Source organism: Engystomops pustulosus, chromosome 4 (genome assembly GCF_040894005.1).
Source record: "Engystomops pustulosus chromosome 4, aEngPut4.maternal, whole genome shotgun sequence".
In the NCBI taxonomy this organism is placed as follows: domain Eukaryota; kingdom Metazoa; phylum Chordata; class Amphibia; order Anura; family Leptodactylidae; genus Engystomops; species Engystomops pustulosus.
This window is the reverse complement of record NC_092414.1, coordinates 52012673-52036305: the sequence shown is the minus strand read 5'-3', so window position 1 is coordinate 52036305 and position 23633 is coordinate 52012673. Positions and strand designations below refer to the sequence as shown.

The 23633-nt window shown below is 37.8% G+C and overlaps 1 protein-coding gene and 1 long non-coding RNA gene across 6 annotated transcripts in view; one reads left to right on the top strand and one right to left on the bottom strand.

Annotated features, from left to right (window-relative positions):
- Positions 1-3239, top strand: part of LOC140126439 (uncharacterized) — a 126588-nt gene extending 123349 nt beyond the window's left edge. Inside the window, exon 5 of the long non-coding RNA XR_011854828.1 lies at positions 2970-3239. This is a non-coding gene — a long non-coding RNA (uncharacterized lncRNA). The remainder of the gene's footprint in view (positions 1-2969) is intronic.
- ATP10B (ATPase phospholipid transporting 10B (putative)) overlaps positions 94-23633 on the bottom strand; it is a 326471-nt gene continuing 302931 nt past the window's right edge. For all 5 annotated transcript variants that reach the window (XM_072145901.1, XM_072145903.1, XM_072145902.1 and 2 more), the window contains 12 exons: positions 22788-23361; positions 22320-22426; positions 20604-20730; positions 19403-19587; positions 16435-16744; positions 14891-14967; positions 14387-14512; positions 10128-10328; positions 8578-8658; positions 7980-8084; positions 6576-6760; positions 94-5328 (listed from right to left, as the gene is read on the bottom strand). In XM_072145901.1, coding sequence (XP_072002002.1) covers positions 4950-5328; positions 6576-6760; positions 7980-8084; positions 8578-8658; positions 10128-10328; positions 14387-14512; positions 14891-14967; positions 16435-16744; positions 19403-19587; positions 20604-20730; positions 22320-22426; positions 22788-23361 — 2457 coding nt within the window. In that variant the 3' untranslated portion in view covers positions 94-4949. The remainder of the gene's footprint in view (positions 5329-6575; positions 6761-7979; positions 8085-8577; positions 8659-10127; positions 10329-14386; positions 14513-14890; positions 14968-16434; positions 16745-19402; positions 19588-20603; positions 20731-22319; positions 22427-22787; positions 23362-23633) is intronic.

Sequence of the window (23633 nt, the reverse complement as noted above, 5' to 3'; positions counted from 1 at the left end):
AGTGCTGAGCCTGGCTGTGGATGGATGATGAATCATTAGGATTACTTTATGTGGATTTGCATAGATATAATCTATAAAAATCAGTCATGACACTTTTAAAACAAAATCTTTAATATAACTTTACATTAAATAAACATTTGACAACATTGATCACATGATGTAGGACAGATGGCCCCATTTTAAAAAGCACCAGAAAGATGTTTTTGCACATGTGTTAAATAAAATTTTATAATAAATATACGTATCATGCATTTCCCTGAGTTTCCCACATTGATTGAGAGGTAAAACACATGCTAAAACTATATTACAACATTTCTATTGCGAGATATAAACCTTTTAGGATTTCATTGTTTGAAGTTGGGGAAATGGAGTAAACCGGGGCAAAAGAAACAGCAGGGTACATCCATGGAGAAGCTTCAAGAATTATGGCGATAGGGGAAAGAAAAGGAGACATCCACAGCTGTAGCACAGTGGTACTATGTCACCATCAGTGTAAACATTGGCTATAGGAAGGTTTGTGAAATGTACATTATATAGTGGCTTCCAAGAGAATTTCCCCCTGCTTGGGCAATGATATAACTTGAAGTTCTTGGTGACCAACCAACAAATAACTATTGAAATGCTGGTTATAGGAACATTTGCAATAATAACATGATATTATGGATGTAAAGGGAATTCTCCAATATAATAATCCCTTAACAAAAGGGATTACTGCTGTTATGCAACCCTCATAGATTTACATATTGGATAAATTGGTTCATACAAAATGAATGTCTCAATAGCCAATGAAGAATGAACCAATGAAGGAATACATTTTTTTTCTTTTAAGAAAACAGCAACTCTCTTGGGTAATATCCATCACTGCAGTTACAATTACAAGCTGAAATACCAGACAATAACCTTTATTGGTGATTTTCTGTAAGCAGTTCTGTTTTCCTTACTTCTAAGGAGTATATTAAATTGCCTTTTCATTGATTATTTACAACAGATCTCAGGAGAACGATGTATCTAAGCTTGATTACTCCAATTGTTCTGAACCAGATTATTGGTAATTGATCAGATGTTAGAGGAATGCAATTTACCATGTGGTATGTATGGCTGTGTATTACATAGTGCATATATATTGACAGTGATTAGGTGACTAGACAATGAAGGAACCTGAAGATGAATATTGTGAGACAGATGCCGAGATGTCAGGATAAACAGGTAAACATACCTGCTGCTCCGCTTGTGACGCATTTAACCTATGATGAAATGTTCCTGGCTCCAGTGAATGGCATGTAGGAAGTGATGGACTCTTATCAGAGTGGTTAGTGCTGGGATGGAAGTCCTTCATACTGGTGACTAATACTGAAGAGTAGATTACAATTCTATCACACTACAATGACTACATACACTATAGTACATATACACTCTCAGGGAGATCTATTAGAAATGTCTGAGAGAACAACTGCTATAGTTGCCATTTGCAACCAATAAGACCTCAACCTCATTTTCCCACAGCGGTTTATAAAATTACAGCTGATTGGTTTCTATGAGCAACTAGAACAGTTTCACCTCAGACACTTCCGATAAATCTCCCTCACTGTGTACATACACAAGGGGACATTTATCATGTGCCAAACTATCTGGCGTGGCAGCCTACAAGCTCAGGTCTCCTGATGTATCCAGGGGATGGCTGCATTGGTGTATAATTGCGCTATTACAGACGATAACAAGTGCTCAGGCGTTGGGCAAAAACACACTGCAATGGACCATTCTGCCACTGCTCGCACCCCCTTCACACCCACTTAATGTGGAGGTGGCATAAAGGGGAAATCCACACAATTACTGGCGGTTAGAAAGGAATTTCGATCATTTCAGGCCTCGTACGCCAGAAAACTGGCACACACACTCTGATAAATGTCCCCCATCATATATGCCAGATTGGTTACATACATTAATATACAACCCCTATATCTTCATTACATCCACCACCATACACAGCTATGATACAGTCGATGCGTCCTCCACCATATTCATGACGCAATATACACAATCAATACATACAGTATATAAATCACACTGCACAAATATTGCACTATACATACACATATTGGAGCAGATTGATCAAGCTGTCTAAAAGTAAGAATCTGCTTAGTTGCCCATGGCAACATTTAATATGTGTTATACTCATTTAATATGCTTTCAAAACATTTAATATATTTTATATTCACTCATTCAATATTCACACCTTCGCATACATTAAACATCATCGTTATCACACATACTACACTGGATAAATATACCATTTAATCATTGCACAAACAATGCAGACGTACAGTACATAATCACATATGATAAGATCCTTACATCACTATACACGTAAACTCTGAAATGCATTTAATGATGTAGTGCACCATTAGCTCCTAGAACCTGTGAGTGAGTTTGGTTTGACAATCTTGCTCTAAGATTTACCAAACCAAGCCTAGAATCATTGAGCTAAATGGACCTACAGTCCGAACAGCTCCGTGATTCCAGGTTTGGTTCGGCATTTCCCGCAGAGAGAATACATCTTGTAGTAAATGTCATTATTTATAAGATGTCTTGAGAAAAAAAAACATTACATTCCTTCTACGTAAAATTTATATACTGTTTGGTCTCCACAAAGTTTATCAACCAGCAAAAATCCAGTGCAGAACCAAAGGTGTCCCTAAACAGCTAATTGATACGGGACAGACCAGTTCTATCCTAACAGGACTGTCCTTAACAGCAAGTCTGCCTCAGGTTACTAAGACTATGCTTTTCTTTACCACCGTAGGGATCAGATTTTGGTAAAAAGAAAAAAAATTACTAAATGGACTTCACTTCTCTAAAGGTGATGTAAACATTAAACCAGATGATGACTGAATTGTACCAATGCTAGTTTGCTTCCTTTTACAGTCACTTAAAACAGAAATTTATCATTGTAATTTTTATGTTTATTTCAGGTTTAGAACTAGAACATGAAATTGATATTTGGTGGCAAAAACCCCACTAAAGTGTAATATATCCCTGCCATCAAAACCGCCATGACTCCAAATGGATAGGAAAACAACAGCAATGTGAACAGAGCCCACATCAGCTCCAAAGTATCTACTGTGGTAATGAGCATTAATACTTTGTATCATATTTTCATAGTCCTGAAAGTGTAAAACATACAGTGACTGAGCTTTACATTCAACATGTGTCATTTAAAAACCCTAAAAAATAAATTAAAAACAAACATATTTAGAACTAATCTTCATTTGTGTCATAAATAGTTTCCTATGCATTGAAAGTATTGAGGAAGGAGGATAACTATACACCATAGGAGTCTGTTCACCGTCAGCGATAAAGACAATGGGGGTCTCAAGTTTCCCTAAGTGAATGGCAGTGTGCATGCATCATAACTACTTATTTTCTATTATTAGGCATATAATGATAGCAGTGTAGTGCTTCATCAATCTGCTCTATGTTAATCTGTCAGCAGACTATAGATGGTGTTAGATGGGAGTCCTGACTACCTGTGTGTTGTTAGTAGCAGCAGGTCTGTGAAAAATGGTTTAGGGTAAATTCCAGGATTGTAGCTGCTCAAAGTGTATAGGAGACAGGTCCTCGCCCTGCTGTTCTCTGAGCTATCTACATTTAACTGCACAACAGCTGTTCCTGTTGTAGCATACAACAGGCTTCTACAACTTTTACGCTGAGAAAACAGGAGTGGCAGGAAGCAGCCTAATGCAAAGAGCTGAGAACAAAGCAGGGTGAGAACATACTCCATTGCATTGGAGAAGCAACAATATTGTTTTAAAAAGTACAGTATGTAAGATTTGAAGTGTCAAAACTGCTGACGGATTCCCTTCAAATGAAGATACCTTTCAAATGTTATAGAATAAGGGGAGTACAGATCATTTTGTTCATGGCAGCTCACGTTAAGAATGTTTTCTTCAAGTTCTTTTAAAATGGATATTGGCATTTATTGTAAACTGGGAAAGCAGTATTTGGCACAGACAGCTGGAAAAAAGGATTGAGGTTTGACATGTTGGACAATAAAATAAAAACTAAAATGTGCTATTGGTTTCCGCAGCTTAGCTCCTGTTCATTTAAAGAGGAGATGAGCTGCAGTAGCTAGAAGCAGCCACTACACAGTGAATGGAGCTGTTTACTTCCACTTCTCTAAACTATTTATCTGCCACTGTAGCTGCTGATACCAGCTGACCGGTGGGGTGCCGAATGTCGGAGAGACCAACAATATCTGACGCCTAGAATATCCTTTTAATGAGCTTTAAGTTGCATGGACAATACATAGGTGAATGACTAAAAGAGACATGTCCTATGCCTGATTCTCTATTACTTGACAAATAAATAGTTAAAATAAGTATGACATATGAATTCACAGACTCACACATGACTAAGGAAACATGATTCAAGTCATTGGATTTTGTGCAATTACCTTGTTGTTTATCTGCAACCATCATCTGGCTATGGATGATGGGAATGGCGGCTCATTGTCAGTGCAGCCCATTTATCACACACACACTGACTAATAACTCATTGGTAGAAAATCTTACGCTGTAAACTTGTGATATAGATAGTCTTCCATGATACAGACTCCAATGCTCCACATTGTAGTTAAAGAACATGAATTTGGGTAGGAAACTTTGTGGTTATAAGGTCTGCCAGCAGCTCTTTGGGGATCAGTACACTTCTGTAAGGTATGTGCAGAAAGATTCAGCAATATTAACAGTTTATTTTCCCTTCACATAATAAGTCTGTATTGCACCAGTCTATCAAATTTATCAAATTGGATTCCAGTGTGTAAAACAACTTCACAGTTGAGGAGATGGAGGTAGCATTGACCTCTTCTTTTCCCAATATGGGCTACGCAGCAGCTGAACAATATTTACATATACATTGAGAGAGAACGTGCAACCTCCCAATATTCTCCGTCTCTAAACAGTGACCGTACTAACAGACCGCCGGTGGTTGGATCTGCTAAAGTCTTCTGTGTTGTCTCTTAAGAGATCTGCCACCGCTTTGGATGGTGCTAAAGGACGTGCCAGGGGTGATCTTGTATTCTCCATATCGCTGGGAGAGTTGTTTAGGTTGTTGCTATGGCTAGGTGAGCACACATTGTGAAGGATCCTTTCTGGTGTTGCAGGTAAACCATTAACATCCGCTTCGCAGTGGTTGCTAGCCATTTCATTCTTCCGCTTGTCCCTCCATTCTTGTATTCTGAACTCCCACTCCTCTTTATTTAGTTTATCCAGCTTGTGAGCTTCTGTGGTTGGGGCTACGCCACATGTACCTCTTAGGGCTTTGATGAAATACCTGTACAATAAAACACAACATTCATATGACAAGATAGACCCCTTCTCTAAAGCATAGTAGCCTAAACCACAGAATTCAAGATACTTGTACACAACATTTTATTCTGATGTTAAACGGTAATCCCTTTACCAACTGGGAGAACAGAGGGACATTTTTCATAATCAGTCTGTGGCAGTACCTTGTATAGTATTGTCTATTCTCTTTTGTCTACAACTGCAGTTTAGTAACAAAAAATGTATACACGTCACTCCAAATTCGGGATTGTTGGAATGGTCAACGCACGAGTAGGGTAACAGCCCCTCTTTAGTCATCAAAAATATTAACTCAGCGCTCCAATTGCAGATACACAGCAATTCTTCTTTATTGTAACAATGATAAGCAATCTACAAATATTCCATGTGACGCTTTGGTCTTAAGATCTACATCAGAAATGGATTGCTGGAGGGTAAAGAGAAAAAAAGAAATACGCCTATGGCTATGGATAACAGCGTCGTGTAGTTGGGAAAAAAGTAACAGATGAGCGCTGATCTCTTAAAGGGTTACTTTGTACCATGGCGATTATTGATAGCCTATCCAGATGCGCCCTATTCCACTACTTTTTTGCAGCTGCTCGCTTTTCTGGGTTATAAAAGAGTTCTGAACAAAGGACATCCAAAGGACAACATCCCCCAATTCTTTTAAAGGGGTTGGCTACTTTACCTCTTGTCTTTTGAAATATGTGTGGGGTGCAGGATATTAGGTAATTTACCAATATACATCTATTAATAGTTCTGCCCCATTTTCTTGATATGTACAGTGAAGCCTCCTGTGTTTACCCATCAGTCAGACATTCCTGTCCATAAAATGGCTGCAGATGGGGGTCATGTGGCTGATGAGGTAAAAGACAAGAGGCTTCACTTCACATATCAAGAAAGCAGAGCAGAACTATTAATAGATGTATATTGGTAAATTACCTAATATCCTGCCCCCCACACACATGACAAAAAACATGAGGTAAAGTGGCCAACCCCTTTAAGGATTAGAAGGAAATAGAAAATATGGCACAGGAAGTAATATTGTTGCATACTCCTCACCTACCCTAAACCAAACATACAAACCAACAGGTCCACTGCTGCCTAATATCATTGATGATGAAGTCCCACGTTAATGTGTTCACTTGAGGGTTTTTCTTTTCCTATCAATTTCCCCAATTGACTGACCATAACTGGTACACATATCACATCAAAATAAATGGGAAATATGCTTACCTTGGCAGGAGGGCCAGAACAGGTGTAAAAATACAGACCATATAGAACGCGGGGTCTGACATCTGCCTTTCCATTATCCAGTAAGGGGATGGCACTTCACAAAAGACACATATGGCGTTGTATGCCAACGCAACCACAAAATAGGCAACAATACTTCCAATCATTGTGATCCAATGTACTATTGTCTGTAAATATAAATAGGAAATGGCTATTGGTAATTATTGAAACTAAATCTATACATAATATTTGTTTTCATCATAAGACTTTTCTGAATTCTTCATTATTTCTCAGTTTTTCTTTCTTTGTTGAATGAAAACTTGCGGTATTGTCTAGCACAGATCTTACTCAGTTGTATTCACCAGTATTGATGCTAATAAAGAATTTTTGGTAATATAGTAAACTTACTCCAATCACCAAAGAAAAAATAGGAGTTCTGTCCCTTTAAACCAATGGTCAGATCTTCACAGCTTGGATTACAGGCACACATCAACTTAATATTGTGGTGCTCAACAGGATGACAATAAAAATAGAAGTAATCTTTTGAGCATATGTTATATGAGCAAAACTGTGACACTCACCAATTTAAAGGTCATAATCTTTATTCAAAAGTCATTCATAAAAACAGCAGCAGTGGTGTAGGAGCAGGGGGAAACAGGCTTTTGCTCGTGGTGCATTCCCCCTGTTCTCACTCCACCTGATCGGCTGCTGTTTTTATGAAGGACTTTTGAATAAAGATTCTGGACTTTTATACAGTTTTCTTCATGCTTCTTAAGCTAATGCTCATAGTAAACTTACAGTTTTGTTGCACAAGTTTATGCCTGTTTCAATCCTTCACTTTAGATTGTGAACCACTTTACCTTAAAGGACATCTACCACCAGGATGAAGTATTGTAAACCAAGCACACTGACATACTGATGTGTGCACTTTCTGTCAGGATCTGCTCTTCTTTACAGAAAAAGGCTTTATTATTATGCAAATGAGCCTAAGGGGATCCAGGATCCATTAACAGCTATGGAGCCTGGAGCCCCTCAGGCTCAAATGGCTAATTTTAAAGCCTTTTTTGTTAAACAGGGGCCTAAGAAACTAAAAGAAGAGCAGATCCTGACAGAGGGGGCACGCACCAGAATGTCAGTGTGCTTGGTTTACAATCCTTCATTCTGGTTGTAGATGTCCTTTAAATAACTGGTGCATTATTATAAAAGTGGCCTTATAAAGTAAATCAGAAGCTAGTGAAGAATAGCATATAGAGCACCAGTAAGAAATCTCTACTTGGTACTGACAGATTGATCGAATCAGACTGATTGGATTGACTGATTGTTTACTTTACTGCCCTCTCTATTATACCAGGAAAAGCTACCAATTATTAATCACCAAATATAAAATACCAAACCCTAAAAACTTACCCAATCTTTTATCTCAATGGCAAGGTGGAACAAAATAGTAAAGAGTGCGCAAGTGTTCACTGGGGCGCCAAATGACAAAATATCAATTCCAGATTTATAGTATGTCTAAAAAGGCAAAATAAAAGATCAAAAATATGCTGGCATTGAAAACATCAGAATATGCTTGTACCTTATATATACACACACAGATAATATATCACTGCTTAAATATATATATATAGAATTGCCAACCACTGCAGACCACTACAAAGTGGGCACTTGGCTTTCTGTGCCATCTCTAACCCATCCCCTTGTAATCATGTGTCTAGACATTGATGGGGAGGGCCTGAATGTAGTGATACAGGCAGAAGCCACAGTAGAGAGAGAGAACCCTGTGGTGAGCAGATACTCCTACTACCCGGAAGTTGGTTATGGGCAATAGCTGCATAACTGGGCTTTACAAACAGGGCACCTTCTTCTTCAAGGGAAAAATTTCTGGAAAAACTCTTTAAGCAAACATTTATGTTATTTTTAATTCTTTATTCTGAACGGAGAACATAATCCTAATTCAGATATTAATCACACCATCCATCTTCTAAGATTATAAATATTTACTTACAAGAAAAGGAACAAAGAAGCAGATGAGACTTTGATAGAAGGCATCTAGAATGGCTATCCAGAATGTAGACATCTTGTATGACTGTAATACAACATCAACAATACCATAAAGTGTCATAGAAAACATACATTTATTTATGTCTGGTGTAAAATGAAGTGACAAATTCTACCATGCGCCTTTTATACAACTGGTATCTTCTTATGAGGCAGAGGAGGCTTGAAAGCACAATGCCTCAAGGTTTTTTGTTTTTTTTTAAGAAGAATATCTTTTTGCCTGTGATGAGTCACGATCGGTAACTATTAAGCTATAGAAGATGCATATTTCAAATTGCATTAAGCTTGGGGTTCTGTGTGCTACAGAACTGGAGATACAGACAGCTAAAAACACAATTGGAGCTATGCATTAATTGCCCAAATTTGAATAATGACATTCTCATCTTTAACACGATACCAGAAGCATGACTCTAGGTATAACAGAGCCAAAATATAAGTGTATGCAAAGATGCTCCACCTACAGCCTCTAAAAGTGACTCATCTCAAGCAAAAAACTGATTACTTGCACATGACTTTGGGTGAAATTTTTATAGGAAACTGGGAAATTTATAGGAAATTTTTATAGGAAATATAATAGAAGGAATATTGGAAAGAACATTTCATAACCTTCCTAGGAGTGCTAGTAGTTTAGTCATGCAAAATTTAGTGACCATGTCCATTTAAAGGAAATCCAACACTAGAATGAAGGAATGTAGAGCAAGCACAATTACATGCAGGTGTGTGTCCCCTCTGGCAGGATCTGCGCTCCTTTGCGCTTCTTATGGTGTTGTTTTTACAAAAAAGCTTTTACAATTATGCAGATGAGCAGATGAGCCCAAGAGGCTCTGGGCTCCATAGGTGTTAATGGAGTCTGAAGCTCATTTACATACTTATAAAAGCCTTTTCTTTCTTAAAAACAAGGGCATTGGAAGCTCAAAGAAGAGGCAATCACCAGCATGAAAGTGTGCTTGGTTTATAATCCTTCATCCTGGTGCTAGATGTTCTTTAAGAGCGTGGGCATGGCCATTTACCCTATAATCATGTCTCAGTTATCAACCAATATTATTGTTATAATTGTCTGAATATATTGTCTGAAATTTGGAAAAATTAGCCGCTAGAAGAAAAAATGGCCACAGCTCCTTGCTCTTCATAACTTTATGTGATCTGATATCTAACAGTATGGAGACTAAAAATTATGATCATCATAAAATCAGTAAAGCAAACATGATTATCTTTATACCTCTGAATATACTAAAAACTGTTTTCACAAGTCATTCAAGGTCTATATGTTGCTATTTGATAACTTAGAGAAAAGTATATAATTTATTCAATGAAATATTAAAACAGTTGTTCAAAGAGAGAACAAAAGCAATTTGCCTTGCTATGTAAAATTAATATGCTTCTTCAGGGATAGTATTTGCCAAGGGTAATCAGAATGAAAGGAAAATATCATCATTGTGACAGCCTTGGATGTGCAGTATCACACAAGGTCTAATAAAAAACAGTGACATAGTGTACCTCAGACCGCTGTCCGCTTTTGTAAAGCTCTGGCAAACTCATAAGTGTTTCTGCCGATACGTCCTTGTCCATTATTCCAAAAACAAGTGGAGGCACAGATGTGAAGAAGAGATTGAAGAAGATCAGCTGCCAATAGTCAATCATCGTTGTACCTGAGAAGCCACAGAAGAACTGGAACCAGAACAAGAGGTTGACATATGCCTGGACAAAAGAAAGATCATCACTCAATAGATGTAAAGGCAGAATATGTATAAACACTTTTCAGATGTAGACATGATCAATGTCCATGGTAACTGTCCATGTCCTCCTGGACAACAAGAGGAGTGGATATTGTTGATGTAACTGCTGGATTAATACCAATAATGCTTACTGAGGGAGAAACTAATGTAATGTAAAAGGCAAGGAACACTGATAAGACGCGGGTAAAGTTGGAAAACATCGGAAGAAATATAGCAGAACAAATAGAGTAATGATATGAAGGATCAAAGAGGGAAATGTTATTAGTGTCTATTGTTCATAGTATATGAGGTAGGAAAAAGACGCAAGTCCGTCAAGTCCAACTCTTAACCCCTTCACGACTGGGCCTTTTTTAGTTTTTTCACTTCCATTTTTCACTCACCACCTTCAAAAATCTATAACTTTTTTATTTTTCCACATAAAGAGCTCTGTTATGGCTTATTTTCTGCGTAACAAATTGCACTTCATAGTGATGGTATTTAATATTATATGGTGTGTACTGGGAAGCGGGAAAAAAATTCCAAATGCAGTGCAAATGGTGAAAAACCACATTTGTGACGTTTTTTTGTGGGCTTGGATTTTACAGCTTTCACTCTGCGTCCCAAATGACATGTCTACTTTATTCTTTGGGTCGGTACGATCACGTGGATACCAAATTTGTATAGGTTTTATAATGTTTTCATACATTTAAAAAAATTAAAACCTCCTGTACAAAATATTTTTTTTTTATTTTGCCATCTTCTGGGGCCAATAACTTTTTCATACTTTGGTATACGGAGCTGTGGATAGTGTCATTTTTTGCGAATTTTGATGCCGTTTTCATTACTATAATTTTTGGGACTGTGCGACCTTTTGATCACTTTTTATTAATTTTTTTATATTTTTCAAAATAGCAAAAAAATGCCATTTTCGACTTTGGACGCTATTTTCCGTTACGGGGTTAAACGTAGTGAAAAAACTTTATTATATTTTGATAGATCGGGCATTTTCAGACGCGGGGATATCTAATGTGTTTATGATTTTTACTGTTTATTTATTTTTATATCAGTTCTAGGGAAAGGGGGGTAATTTGAATTTTTAGGTTTTTTTATTATAATTTTTTTTTTTTAAACTTTTTTTTATTTTTACTTTTACTATTTTTCAGACTCCCTAGGGTACTCTAACCCTAGGTAGTCTGATCGATCCTATCATATACTGCCATACTACAGTATGGCAGTATATGTGCATTTTACTCCCCATGCATTACAATGTGCAATTAGCACATTGTAATGCATGGGTTAAAACGAAGTAGCCTCGGGTGTTCGGAACACCCGAGGTTACCATGGCGACAGATCGCTGCTCCCCGTGACGTCATCGGGGAGCAGCGATCCACGACAAGATGGCGGTGCCCATGCGGCGCCATCTCTTTGAAGCCGCCAGCAGCATTGCCGGCGGCGATCGCGGAGAAAACACCCGCGATCGGTGCTAGCACCGATCGCGGGTGTTACCGGTAAGCCTTTGCTGCATATTGCCCGCGAGCCCTCAGGAAGGGGCGCGCGTCGGGAAGGGGTTAAGAATAAAATGTTTTTTCCCCATAACCCGTGATACTTTTGCTCTCCAGAAAGCCATCCAAGCTTCTCAGAGCAGCCGCCATAACAACCTCCTGCGGCAGAGAGTTCCATAGTCTCACTGCTCTTAGGGTGATGTTGATTAAAATGTTACTTCTTAGTGTAGTAGATATGGGAAAATATTGTCAAGGGAGAGATTGAGTGGTTGGAAAGACAGTATATCTATCTACAATTGGTCTACTATAACACCTGTATAAAACATAAAGAAAATAGGAATTTTCTAATGTTCCGTTACTTTACTTATGGTAATATATTATTGACCAACTGCTTTGAAAGGAATGTCACAGTATTGGCATTGATGGCTTCTTTTGTCTTTGGCTTTCACCAGAAGCCAGAAAATAAGATTTGTTCTTAAACCCATGGTGGTCACAATGAAAAGACCCCTGGAAGCCTGAACACTCTGTGGACAACATTTCTTGGAGTGAATATCTGGTGTCAGACCAGCTGCTTTAACATTGTTTTGGCATCTGGAATCTTTAATTCCCAGTTGTTTTAACAGGACACCTTGGAGAGACAGTGATAGTCCTGATCAGCACATACACAGTGTTTGAGGAGCTTCTCTTTACTTATAGTCACAGTTCAAGCTTTTGTGTGTGGATTCAGTAAGGCTTTACCTGCAGTCCTGTCAGGATTTTCTCAGCTTTTAACTCTAAAATCCAGTTTAAAATCATATATATCAGATCAACTTTTCCATATCCATATTATAATAGGGCAGATAAAACCATGTCCCATTGATTTTTAGGAAAACCTAATACGGTATGCCCTGACATGAGAAATTGTAATGCCCAGGATTACAATTTAGTGGTATGATTTCTTATAATTCTATTATAACTTGTATAGCTCTTCTTTCCTATTAGAACTAGTTGTTAGATGGTGGCGGCATTGAGAGATTCAGACTTTGTTGTTACACAACCTTTAAAAATCCAAATGCTTTTATTGGACAACACCCCCTACTTTACTATTTTAGATTCAGAATTCTGGACAGCATCTATCTTGTCCGTTCCTACACTGAATGGTCGACTACAATAATATTTTTCATAAACAGGACTTGCGATAGACAGAGAAGAATTGATCTCAGTTCCATTATCCCAGTAGTAGAATCATATTCATTTATAAACATGATGAACGTATTCATAACTTAATGGCCAAGATACTGGAGCTTTTATGTTGGTGGCAAACGTTTTAAGATTAATGAGCTTGTCTTCTATTGAGCAGTAATAATACCGGAAGGAGAAAAAATTGTTTAAAGATTTCACTTGGCTTTAAGTCTTTATCCCTCATTAAATATGAAATAAAGAAAATACAACTTTATTTTCACTTGAGCTTCTTGTTTTTTTCCTTTGAATTTTAAGTTGTCGGAATTCTATCGGCGTGCGATTAATTTATTCAAATTAGTTTCATTTTCAGTAATCACATCATTTGCCTTATTAAGCTTTAAACAAAAAAGTGCTTAATTTGATCTTAGCCAGAAGAAAAAAAAGAGAAAAGAATTGTTACCAAAAACGGTTGCCAGGACAACTAAAAGCTAATAAAATTTCATGTTCCATCTTTGCACATTTTCACACATTAGCATTGTCTGAGACTACAGCCATCGTAAATTATGTGTTGTGTATGCAAATTGTTAGCACTAATTTAATTTGATGGATGCTATAATCAATTTCTAACTATACATAGATTACTCATAAAAAAAGCTCTCAAGAAAAAAAATTCCTATGTTTGAGACAGCTTTTATGGAGAAGTATCTCATACAGGTGTCTTTCCGCAATCAACAATATAACATTGATGTCAAAACACAGGTGGGGATTTGTCCAGACATAACAAAAGCATTTCCCATTTTGAATGGATTGATAAACTCCAAAGTTGATGTGTTCAACATAATGGTTAATGGTAAAGATAATGATAATGGTAAAGATAAAAGATAATGGTAAAGATAAAGATAATGGTTATCAAATGCCATAGTGTGCTCAATAGTGACCTGAAGACCATCAATAAAAATAAAAATTCTTTTACTAATATCTCAGAATGCGCCAATCGATTAGACCACCCTGTCCAAATAGTGTGCTCAATGACACACATCATTTTATTTCTGGAATTTGCAGTCATGTAGTCTTCATGAGAAAAGTCATAGGTGAATATTTATCACGGCTTATACACAGTGCACCAGGAATCGTGATTGTTTACCCCCTTTCATTACCTTTATGCCAAATGGGTGCATTCCTGCACTGTGCCTACCCAGTAGCTTTGGCTAAAGCACCTGGCAATACCTGGCATAGAATTGTATTATGGGCACAGCTGCCTGTTGGATACATAAGGAGACTGGAGCCTCCAGGGGGGCAACATCATACTCTTGCACACGATATGTCAGCATATGATAAATATCACCTATAGTTTTTACCATCACATAAGATAACTTACCACATTTTTATAGAAGAAGTAGATGACCATATTTGCCAGTCGAGTATAGCACCAGTGACCATGGACAAGCAATAATTTCTTTAAATGCTTGAAGCGGGATATGGCAAAATCACTTGACATAACCGCCTGAAATAGACAAACGAAGAAAGATTACAAGACTAAAAATACTAAATTTTTTCTCATATATCTAATTCATAAATACTTTTAATACTTTGTAGAATGATTTTCTTAAGATATCTTTATAGCAGTCTATTTTGCTGACACAGAGCTCGCACTTTGTTGTCCCTTTGCATACCATCATGGTTACACATTTTAACACCATAAAAAAGACCTGTGGTCTTGATGCCATTATTGTAGAGCACAATTCCTACCCAAAGACCGAAAGTCTCCTCTACCACATATGAATTTTATCAGTAATGGTTATATTTTACCAATTTGGTATTGGGGCACAGTAGCATTAAATTACAACTATAATTTTTCAACAATTTTGCATATATGGCATACCTGCATGCCTTCTTGGCCAGAAATCCCAATCCCAATGTCTGCACATTGGATCATACTGACATCATTTGCACCATCACCTGATGAAAGAAAACATAATGATATGATGTATTTTCTGGATTACAGTACACCAGTATTTCTTCACAAAACAATGGTAAATAGGCAAATATGTTTTCAGTATGTGATAAAGAAAACATTGCCTCTTTGGCTACACTGTAAGACAGCTCCTTTAACCTCAAGCATGACTTTGAAGAAACCTGCTAACATGATGTGAAATTAAAGCCAAACCAGTGTATTTATTCCAAAAGGAACAGATTACCAACTCTAGACAGTGCTGTTTTTATGTCTTTGCATCTCGTCAGAGTGTAAGTAACTGGTTTAGCTGTTTGAAATGGTTTTGACTAGGATCAGGTAGTAAGAGCTCTAGTTATGGAGACTTTGACAATTATCTGATCTACCTATCAAGGTAAATCCAGTGGTAGATTCAGCTAATAAATGCCATCTTGGGCCTTTTTAAGGCTAATCCTTTAGTGGCTGCTGCGTTTAGAAAAATGTTTTATTGACTTAATATGCAAATTTGTGAAAGAGGCTACTGGGGTGTGGAGAATCCGGAGCTGAGGCTACACGGCACTGCTACTCCATGCCTCATTAACCTCTTTTGCCCAAGTTGTCATCTTCAGCTCGCAGCTCCTGGGAGCTGTGCACACCCGTCCTCACTCTGCATAGACTCTCTTTGCAAAGCCGGTGGCTGCGTGTACTCGGCTCCGAAGCCAGAGTTATTGAGCATTTGCAGTAGCTCTGGCTTCGGAGCAGAGTAAGCTCAGCCACTGCCTCTGCATAGATTGTCTATGCAGAGCCTGGACGAGTGCGCGCAGCAACCAGGAGCTGCGCAATGAAGTTGACATAGTAGGAGGATCGAAAGAGGCATGGAGTAGCCATGCCATTTAGCCTCAGCTCCGGATACTCCATGCCTCAGTAGCCTCTTTTACAAATTTGCATATTAGGGCAATAAAACTTTTCCAAACGCAGTGGCCACTAAAGGATTAGCCCTAAAAAGGCCTATGATGGCATTTATTAGCTGAACCTACCACTGGATCTGCCTATAAATGTTAGTTTTCCTTTAAGGCTTTGACACTTACTTCCTGCCCTTAGTCAAAATCCTCTCACTAAACCAGTTTCCTACACTCTTCTGTCAATATGCTAATGAGTTGGGAGTCTGTTCCCAACCAGGAAGGAGGGTAGTTTTCTGGGATTATAAAATTAAAGGTCTATCTTAAACATGGGCAGTGTTAGAGGTCGGACTCCTGGCATCTCCTCCAATAAATTGTAAAGGCACTTACCCTAGCACTGTAGCCTCTTCAATGCCAAGTCTCTTAAACTAACTGGAAACTAGAAGCAGGCAGTTCAGTCAATCATGAGGTTACAGTGCTTTAATCATGAGGTTGCACATTAATAAAAGTGATTGTATAGAATATACACAGAAAATCTCACAAGAAAAGTAATGTGGACCCAGTAGATTCATATGTATTTATAGCATTTAAAGTTACCTATAGAAAGTGTCATGACTTTCAGCTTGTCGCGCACCAGTTTAACCACCATACTCTTCTGTAGAGGTGTTGCTCGACAACACAAGACAGAACGACAGTACTTGGTCAATTCCAAAAATTTATCCTCCAATCCACCTTGAAAGACAACATTCAATGTCATCCCATCAATTACTAATCCGACCTCGGGACGAGGTATTGTTTCACAAGCATCTTCCGTCTTTCTTCTCTTAAAACAAAATTTCTTCTTCTTCACAGGGGAGAACTTTTTGACCTCTTCAAGAGTGCAGTCCAAGATAGACTCACAGGTTTCCTATGTCACCAAACATAAAAAAAACAATCAGTTTGTGAGGAAAATCATAATTTGCACAATTTTATGAGCCACATTTATCAAATGCTTTAAACAGTTTGTTGGGAGGGTACTAGTGATTACAAGATATTAAATTGGCATTAAATTGTACTATAATTTTATTTTCAATTTTTTTCTTTTTACTGAAGATATACTTTAATTAAGATCACAAAAAGCTCTCAGACCTTCAGAGATTATCTCTTTTCTCTTGGAATAGGGATGAATGTCCTTTATTGGAAAAACTCTTTAAATTCTCCCACAGTACAAATATCAATGTTAAATGTCGTCATCTCTGCTACATATGTACAAGCAACTCCCAGAAAACTTGGCCAACAGCTTAAAATATCATTACATCAAAGAGGTGAGGCACACCTGAGGCACACCTGAGTTTGTCAAGTCCTTTGTGTCTTGTAGTTATCGCTATTTATTTAAGCTGTTGGCCGTAGATCCCTGCCATGTCATCCAGCTGTTTGTAGGAGACACTTTCCAAACAGATTTGTGTGTTTAAGAGAGTGTAGCTAGTTGCGGTTTGGACTGTGGTCCGCTGCTGGCATAGAAAGAGGAAGAAAATATCTTCAGCTTTTACTAAAGGGACAAAAAACTCTTGAAGGTGATCCCTCACCATGGTTTACATACCCAAACTAAACGCTATGTTATATATTTGCTATTCTCACACATCCCTTGGTTATTACTATCCAGCTGTTTCTTCAATGCTAAAACATCACTTGAGAAATATGTAAATTAATTGAAGTGCTTTGGCAGAGCACCCCAGGGCTCTGACTCCACATCTCACTGGTTTCTTAAATGACATGAAGGGGAACAGATTTGGGAAGGCATTGTGTGGTAGAAGTATAGAAGTATTGTTACTGCTGTGAAGCTAGAGCCCTGAGATGCATTGATAATTTCCCCAAAAGTATTTCAGCCTAATTTCCATATTTCTAAAGTTAACTTTTGGCATGGAAGAAGTAACTGAAAAAAAAAGCATAAGTGGAATATGTGGGCAAAGCCCTATATAACAAAGCAGTCAGTTTGGGTAATTAAATTGTAGCGACAGATTCCCTTTGAGGGTTTCCAGTGCACTAGAGGATTACAGTGGTGGAACTTTAGAAATCAAAAAATTCTACTGATAAGGCATCAGGCAAACTCTGGACTCCCTGGTCTTTAGCAGTCTATGGTAACTCAGGTGCTTAGGTGCATAGATGGGTAAGACAGGGGGTCCACTGAGTGATTCCTTGAATGATACTGTGAATGAATAGCACCTATTATGCCATGAGAAATTTGATAATTTTCCATCCTTATTACACATCTGTTTCTCTAGCTGGAATCACATTAATTGCAATAGTATAATAGCCATAGAAATAAAAAGCTATTTTTCTATTCCCATACATAGGGCAGTACTACTATGCCCTATACTACTCCATCAAACCACTTATCTCTTGTTCTGATAAGCTACAAAGGGATACAAGAGAAGAAGAACTAGTTCCTTTACATGCTGGCATTAAGAATTCTTAGTAAAGATAAGAATGCATCCCAACACACATTAAATACACAATAAAATGGAGCATGTAATTCTACCGGAAACAATTATTAGCAGATAAGTTATAATCAGTGGGTCACTAATAATGAGACAAGAAGAAACATCCAACTGGTAAATTAGCGTCTTGCTATCCTGATCATACAAACAATGTAAACTCACATATGCAGTGAATTGCCTATAGCAGGTTCATTCTAGAAGAGATGTCCCCAAAGTCCAATAACATATGTGAAATTATAATTGTATCTTTACTGTAACATAAACCCCATATGTTGTATAAGATGACTCCTTCATGTAGTAAATGTACAACATACACACTGTATCGTTTGCCTGGTTAACAACTATTGCTGCTGTCACCTACCCACACCTTCTAATACATGAATGTATGTTTAGCCAAGCTGGGAATAAGGAAATAAACCACTGTCAGACACTTCTAACAATAGATTATATTTTTCTAAAATCAAAAGTATTTGGTTTTGAAATTTAAGTTACTCGCTCCATCTTTCCTTTGTTATCCTCTTCTTTTGGGACACTTTTAGTTCTCCAAGGAGGATAAGCAACACATACACAATCTTTGGCCATTGACGTGAATGGTAGTTAAGGAAATACTGGCTATAATGGTTACCTGTTACATGTAATGCGATATCTGCCAACAAAACAAATCTCACAAGAATCTCAAGCATGTATCATTTCACTTGTATCCATCGTCTAGTGATGCACCTATGAGTGTCTCCATGCAACGTGACAATGTGCACAAACAGGTTCTCGAGTGACTTACTGGCCGGAAATACCGATCATTGATATTTTGCATAAAGATCATTTTAATAATGTTAATTTTTATGGTAATAACACTTTTGAAAATCCATAACCGGAATATTAGCAAATCCTGATTCAAATCCTTACAGAAAAACAGTTCCTGGGCTTCCTCTTAATGCAATCTACTGGAGATAGTATAAGGCAGTGTATTACCTTTTTAGGAGCCCTAGTAACAAGACATTAAGATATAGGAAAAATTAGAATCTTCTCCATGATTAAAAAAGTTGTCTTGGGCTTCTAGTTCCCAATTAGTGCATAGCAGTTCCACATACCTTACTCTCAGTATTGATTGTAAAAACTGTATCGCTCTGATCCAGAAGTTGGCAAGAGTAGGCAATATTAACGGCAGTCTCTTGTTTGTCACCAGTTAGCACCCACACATTGATACCAGCTTCTCTCAAGGACGCAATGGTGTCTGGAACACCATCCTGAAGACGGTCTTCTATACCAGTTGCACCTTTATAACAACAATAAAAACATAAAAAAATTATTTTTTAAAATCCATTTTACTGTTTATCTTTAATTGTTTCATTGTGAATAAATGGGTTAGCCAGGTTGATTAGTTTGGTAACAATTGCTGGGTAAAAAGGTCACTAATCATATAAACACGTTGGCCACAATGAAAATTTATGAGCCTTTATGTCTCTAAACTTAAAGGGGTTGGCCACTTTACTGCATGTTTTTTGTAAAGTGTAAGGGGCAGGATATTAGGCAATTTAGCAATATACATCTAGTAATAGTTCTGCTCTGCTTTCTTGATATGTGAATTGAAGCCTCCTGTCTTTTACCTCATTAGCTAGAGATTCCTGACCATAAAATGCCTGCAGATAGATAGTCATGTGATTTTTATTTGTCCATGAACAATTGCCCTACCAGGACCTCGATCTTATATTCATGAATACTATTATAAGTTTTGACAGGGCAATTGCTCATGGACAGAAGTTAATAGATGCATATTGGTAAATTGCCTAATATCATGCCCCCCCCCCCACACACACACACTTACACACACATTGCAAAAAACATGAGGTAAGGTAGCCAACCCCTTTAGGGAAATGAATGGGGTCATTTAGCCCGGTAACTACTAAAAGCGGCATACCTATGCAGGGAGAGAAGCTGTCACTAGAGATTCTATACGATCAAACATCTATAGACAGGAAACCGGTTTTGGCAGTTTTATATCATTCCAGTAAATGGCTCCTAGTACATAGTAATATGTGACTCTTTCACAAAGAAGACTAAAATATGTCAGGTGTGACCTGAGTTGCGTCACATCTCCCACAATCTAAATGCTATGCATAATGTACACAAAAAGCCAGGATATCCTTCCTCTAGTCAAGTTTTCAACAACATTTTTTTTAAAGTGAATGGAATTTTTATAAATATCCACAAGAAGATAGACTGAACTATTGACATCCATCATGCCGCCCATCCTGTCATTAAAAATACATTCTTCTAATAAGTGTAATTTACCAAGTAAAGTGAGGTTAGTTTCTAGATGTTGAGCAGTTTCCATAAGCAGTTCCTCTCGGTTATCAATCGCTGCTTCAGCTTCTTCACGGAAATTTGACCAGCGTTCAAAATCTTCCTCGCTTATAACCTAAGGCCAGATAAAAAATGATAAAGATCCATCTGTATATGACTAACATGCATAAAAACATAGTTTTTTTGCAATGGAGAACACACACAGTGCCATGTGTTTCTATGGGCTCATACACACGCCCATGGATTCCACAGTGAGTGGGACAGCTGCCCAAGCCACCAATTTTAGAATAGGTCCTGCTCCTGCCCTTGTTTTTGGCTCTGGCAGGCTTTTCTACTATCATAGGTGCATGAATGGACCTCACACAATAATAACACATGGGTTGCAAACAATTGTCTGCGGCTCAAGAATTCACATGTTCATTTGCAGATGAGCAAACATAAATACATTTAGAATAGGCTTGCATTACAATTGCCAAGCAAGAAAAATGAAATAGTAAGAATAATACACAAAAAACGGTATTGGCTAATCTGTCGCATGATGGATACCACTTATGTTAATTGTACTAGAGAAAAATTACAATAAAGGCTCAGGGAACATGTGAACTTTCAGACATTGTTCCACCAGAAAACGCATGGAGAGCCTGTCTACTCTTAGGTTCCATATAAAATAAACATGACAAAAATATTAGGGAATTTGGTTAAAGGGAAACTGTCAGCAGGAACCTCATTTTCACTAAAGACAGGTTGTAGAAGTCCATTACACCAGCATTGCAAATATGTCTTTCTGCTTTCTCTAAACATTTAGATTATGATATAATTATGTGTTTTAACTTATCTTGCACCCTGACATAATCCTCTGTTTAGTCCTAGGGGTTGGCTTTGGTTTGGATGCATTTAAAAAAACAACACCTGACTTGTCTGTGCTGCAAACTCCTCAGCTATCAGCCTCCATCTTTGTCCTCCTGTACAGCTCCTCCATCCTGCTCCTTTACAGGGCTCACAGCCTGTTGAGTTCACATCACTGGGGAAGGAAAGTGCTGTACAGAAGCATAGGTGGGCACCAAGAGTTGAGGAGTTTGCAGCACAGTCAAGTCATGTGTTGTTTTTTGAAATACAGCCAAACCAAAGCCAACCCATGGGACCAAACATATGATTCTGTCAAGGTGCAAGGTAAGTTAGACAAAAAATTATGTTACAATCCAAATGTTAGAGAAAGCAAAAAACATACAAAAAAGCTGTAATAGGCTTCTACAACCTGTCTCTAAGTGTCAGTTTCCCTTTAATGTATTTGTACAAGAAAGTGGTCTTGCATTCTGAGAACAGCCCAAACACTAATAACTAAAAATGACATCTCATGTATTCCACTAATTTCTGTTAAATAGCTTAAAGTTATCTTTGCTAGTAATAAGGAAATATGCATATCCACTTTATCTATTTATCTGTTTTTATCTGCTAGCTGTTAGGTTTATCAAACATGAACTTCCCCAGGTATCTCTAACGTCATGTGTCCTTGAACAGCAGCCATGGAACATATTGTCTTGTCTTGACAGCATTAGAAATTTATTGCTGCTTTATACATCAAAACACTGGTTATAACAATCAGAACAATCCATTTGATTTCCCCTCAGTAACAGTAACAGCAGCCAAAAGAAAGCAGAAACACAGTTACGGGCAAGAAACAAGTAGGTCAGAGGCCTTCCTTACCTTCTTTGCTATACAGAGGGTTCTCAGACCATCTCTGGCATACCAATCGAGGTGCCTCTGAGTTCTTGACTGGATCCTCCGCAAATTCTTCCCCTCACTAATATTAACTATAGAACAAAACAATCACATTTTAGTTCCACTTTTTATTAGAGGTGCCCTCTAAAGATAAGACAAATATCACTGCAATCCACTATGATAAGGAAACTAGCAGCAGGTGTTCAGCATAGCTACAGCGCCACCACAGTAGAATGGCCGCACTACAAAGTAATTACCGATAACGATAATAGCCTTTCTGAGTTATGTACAAGTAGAGCGGAACCTCTAAAGGGAATATTTTCAGTCATTCTCTTTGGTTATTGCCAATTCTGAACAATTAAGGCCATTTTTAAGAACGTAGTCCCCAAAAGCACAGGTCTACCAAAATGTGAGTTTTACAATACTTTAAGCAAGATGTTCTTGATACATTACCTTTGGCTGGGTCATCTAATAAATCCATTATCACAGAGTCAGCTCCTTTGGTGTACACAATTATCTCTCGTGTTATTGGGTGACGCACCACGACAGACATTCTTTTCCTGACAGAGTCAAAGCCCAAGGTATAGAGAAGTTCAAAGGTGAGAAGGGTGCCCTGTGGAAGCCGTATTGTCACCTGTTCAGGGGTGCGGGACATTAAGGTAAAACTATATGCTCTTGCGGCATGTACCAATGCAGCTTCATCAGGACTCTCTGCTTCATATAAGAACTCATCTTCTATGTGGAATGTACCAACAGCAGGGATCATTTCATCAACACAGTTGTCATTACTGTTCTTGCTTGATGAAGAATCATCTCTACCATTACTTTCTGTTTCAGCTGTGCTAGAGCGAGGAGTGCTCTCTGGACTGACTTTGTTTTTCTTCATGCTTGATGGAGTTGTAGGGTCAGAGCTGGGTGGGGTAGTAGATGATGACTGGCTAAGCCGCAACATCTTTAGTCTCTGTAACAAATGCTGAAATTTCTCCAGAGATGGTGCTGATGGCTTAAGCAATGGAGGCATGGTAACCTTAAATAGACAACAAAATGAAATAAAATGATTAAAGAAATACAAGGAATAACGAACATGTGAAGGCAAAGATAAAAAATGTTTAAGGGAACTTGTCAGCAGAAATTTACCTAAAAAACCACTACCGATATTTTGGCAAGCAGTTTAACACCTTTCAAATCCTGTTTTTGTCATGGTCCAGTGTAGTGGCATCATACAGAAAATCAACTTTCAAGTAATATGTAAAATGGTTGTATAAAGTCATGAAGGTGGAGAGTTTAGCACTGAAGTCA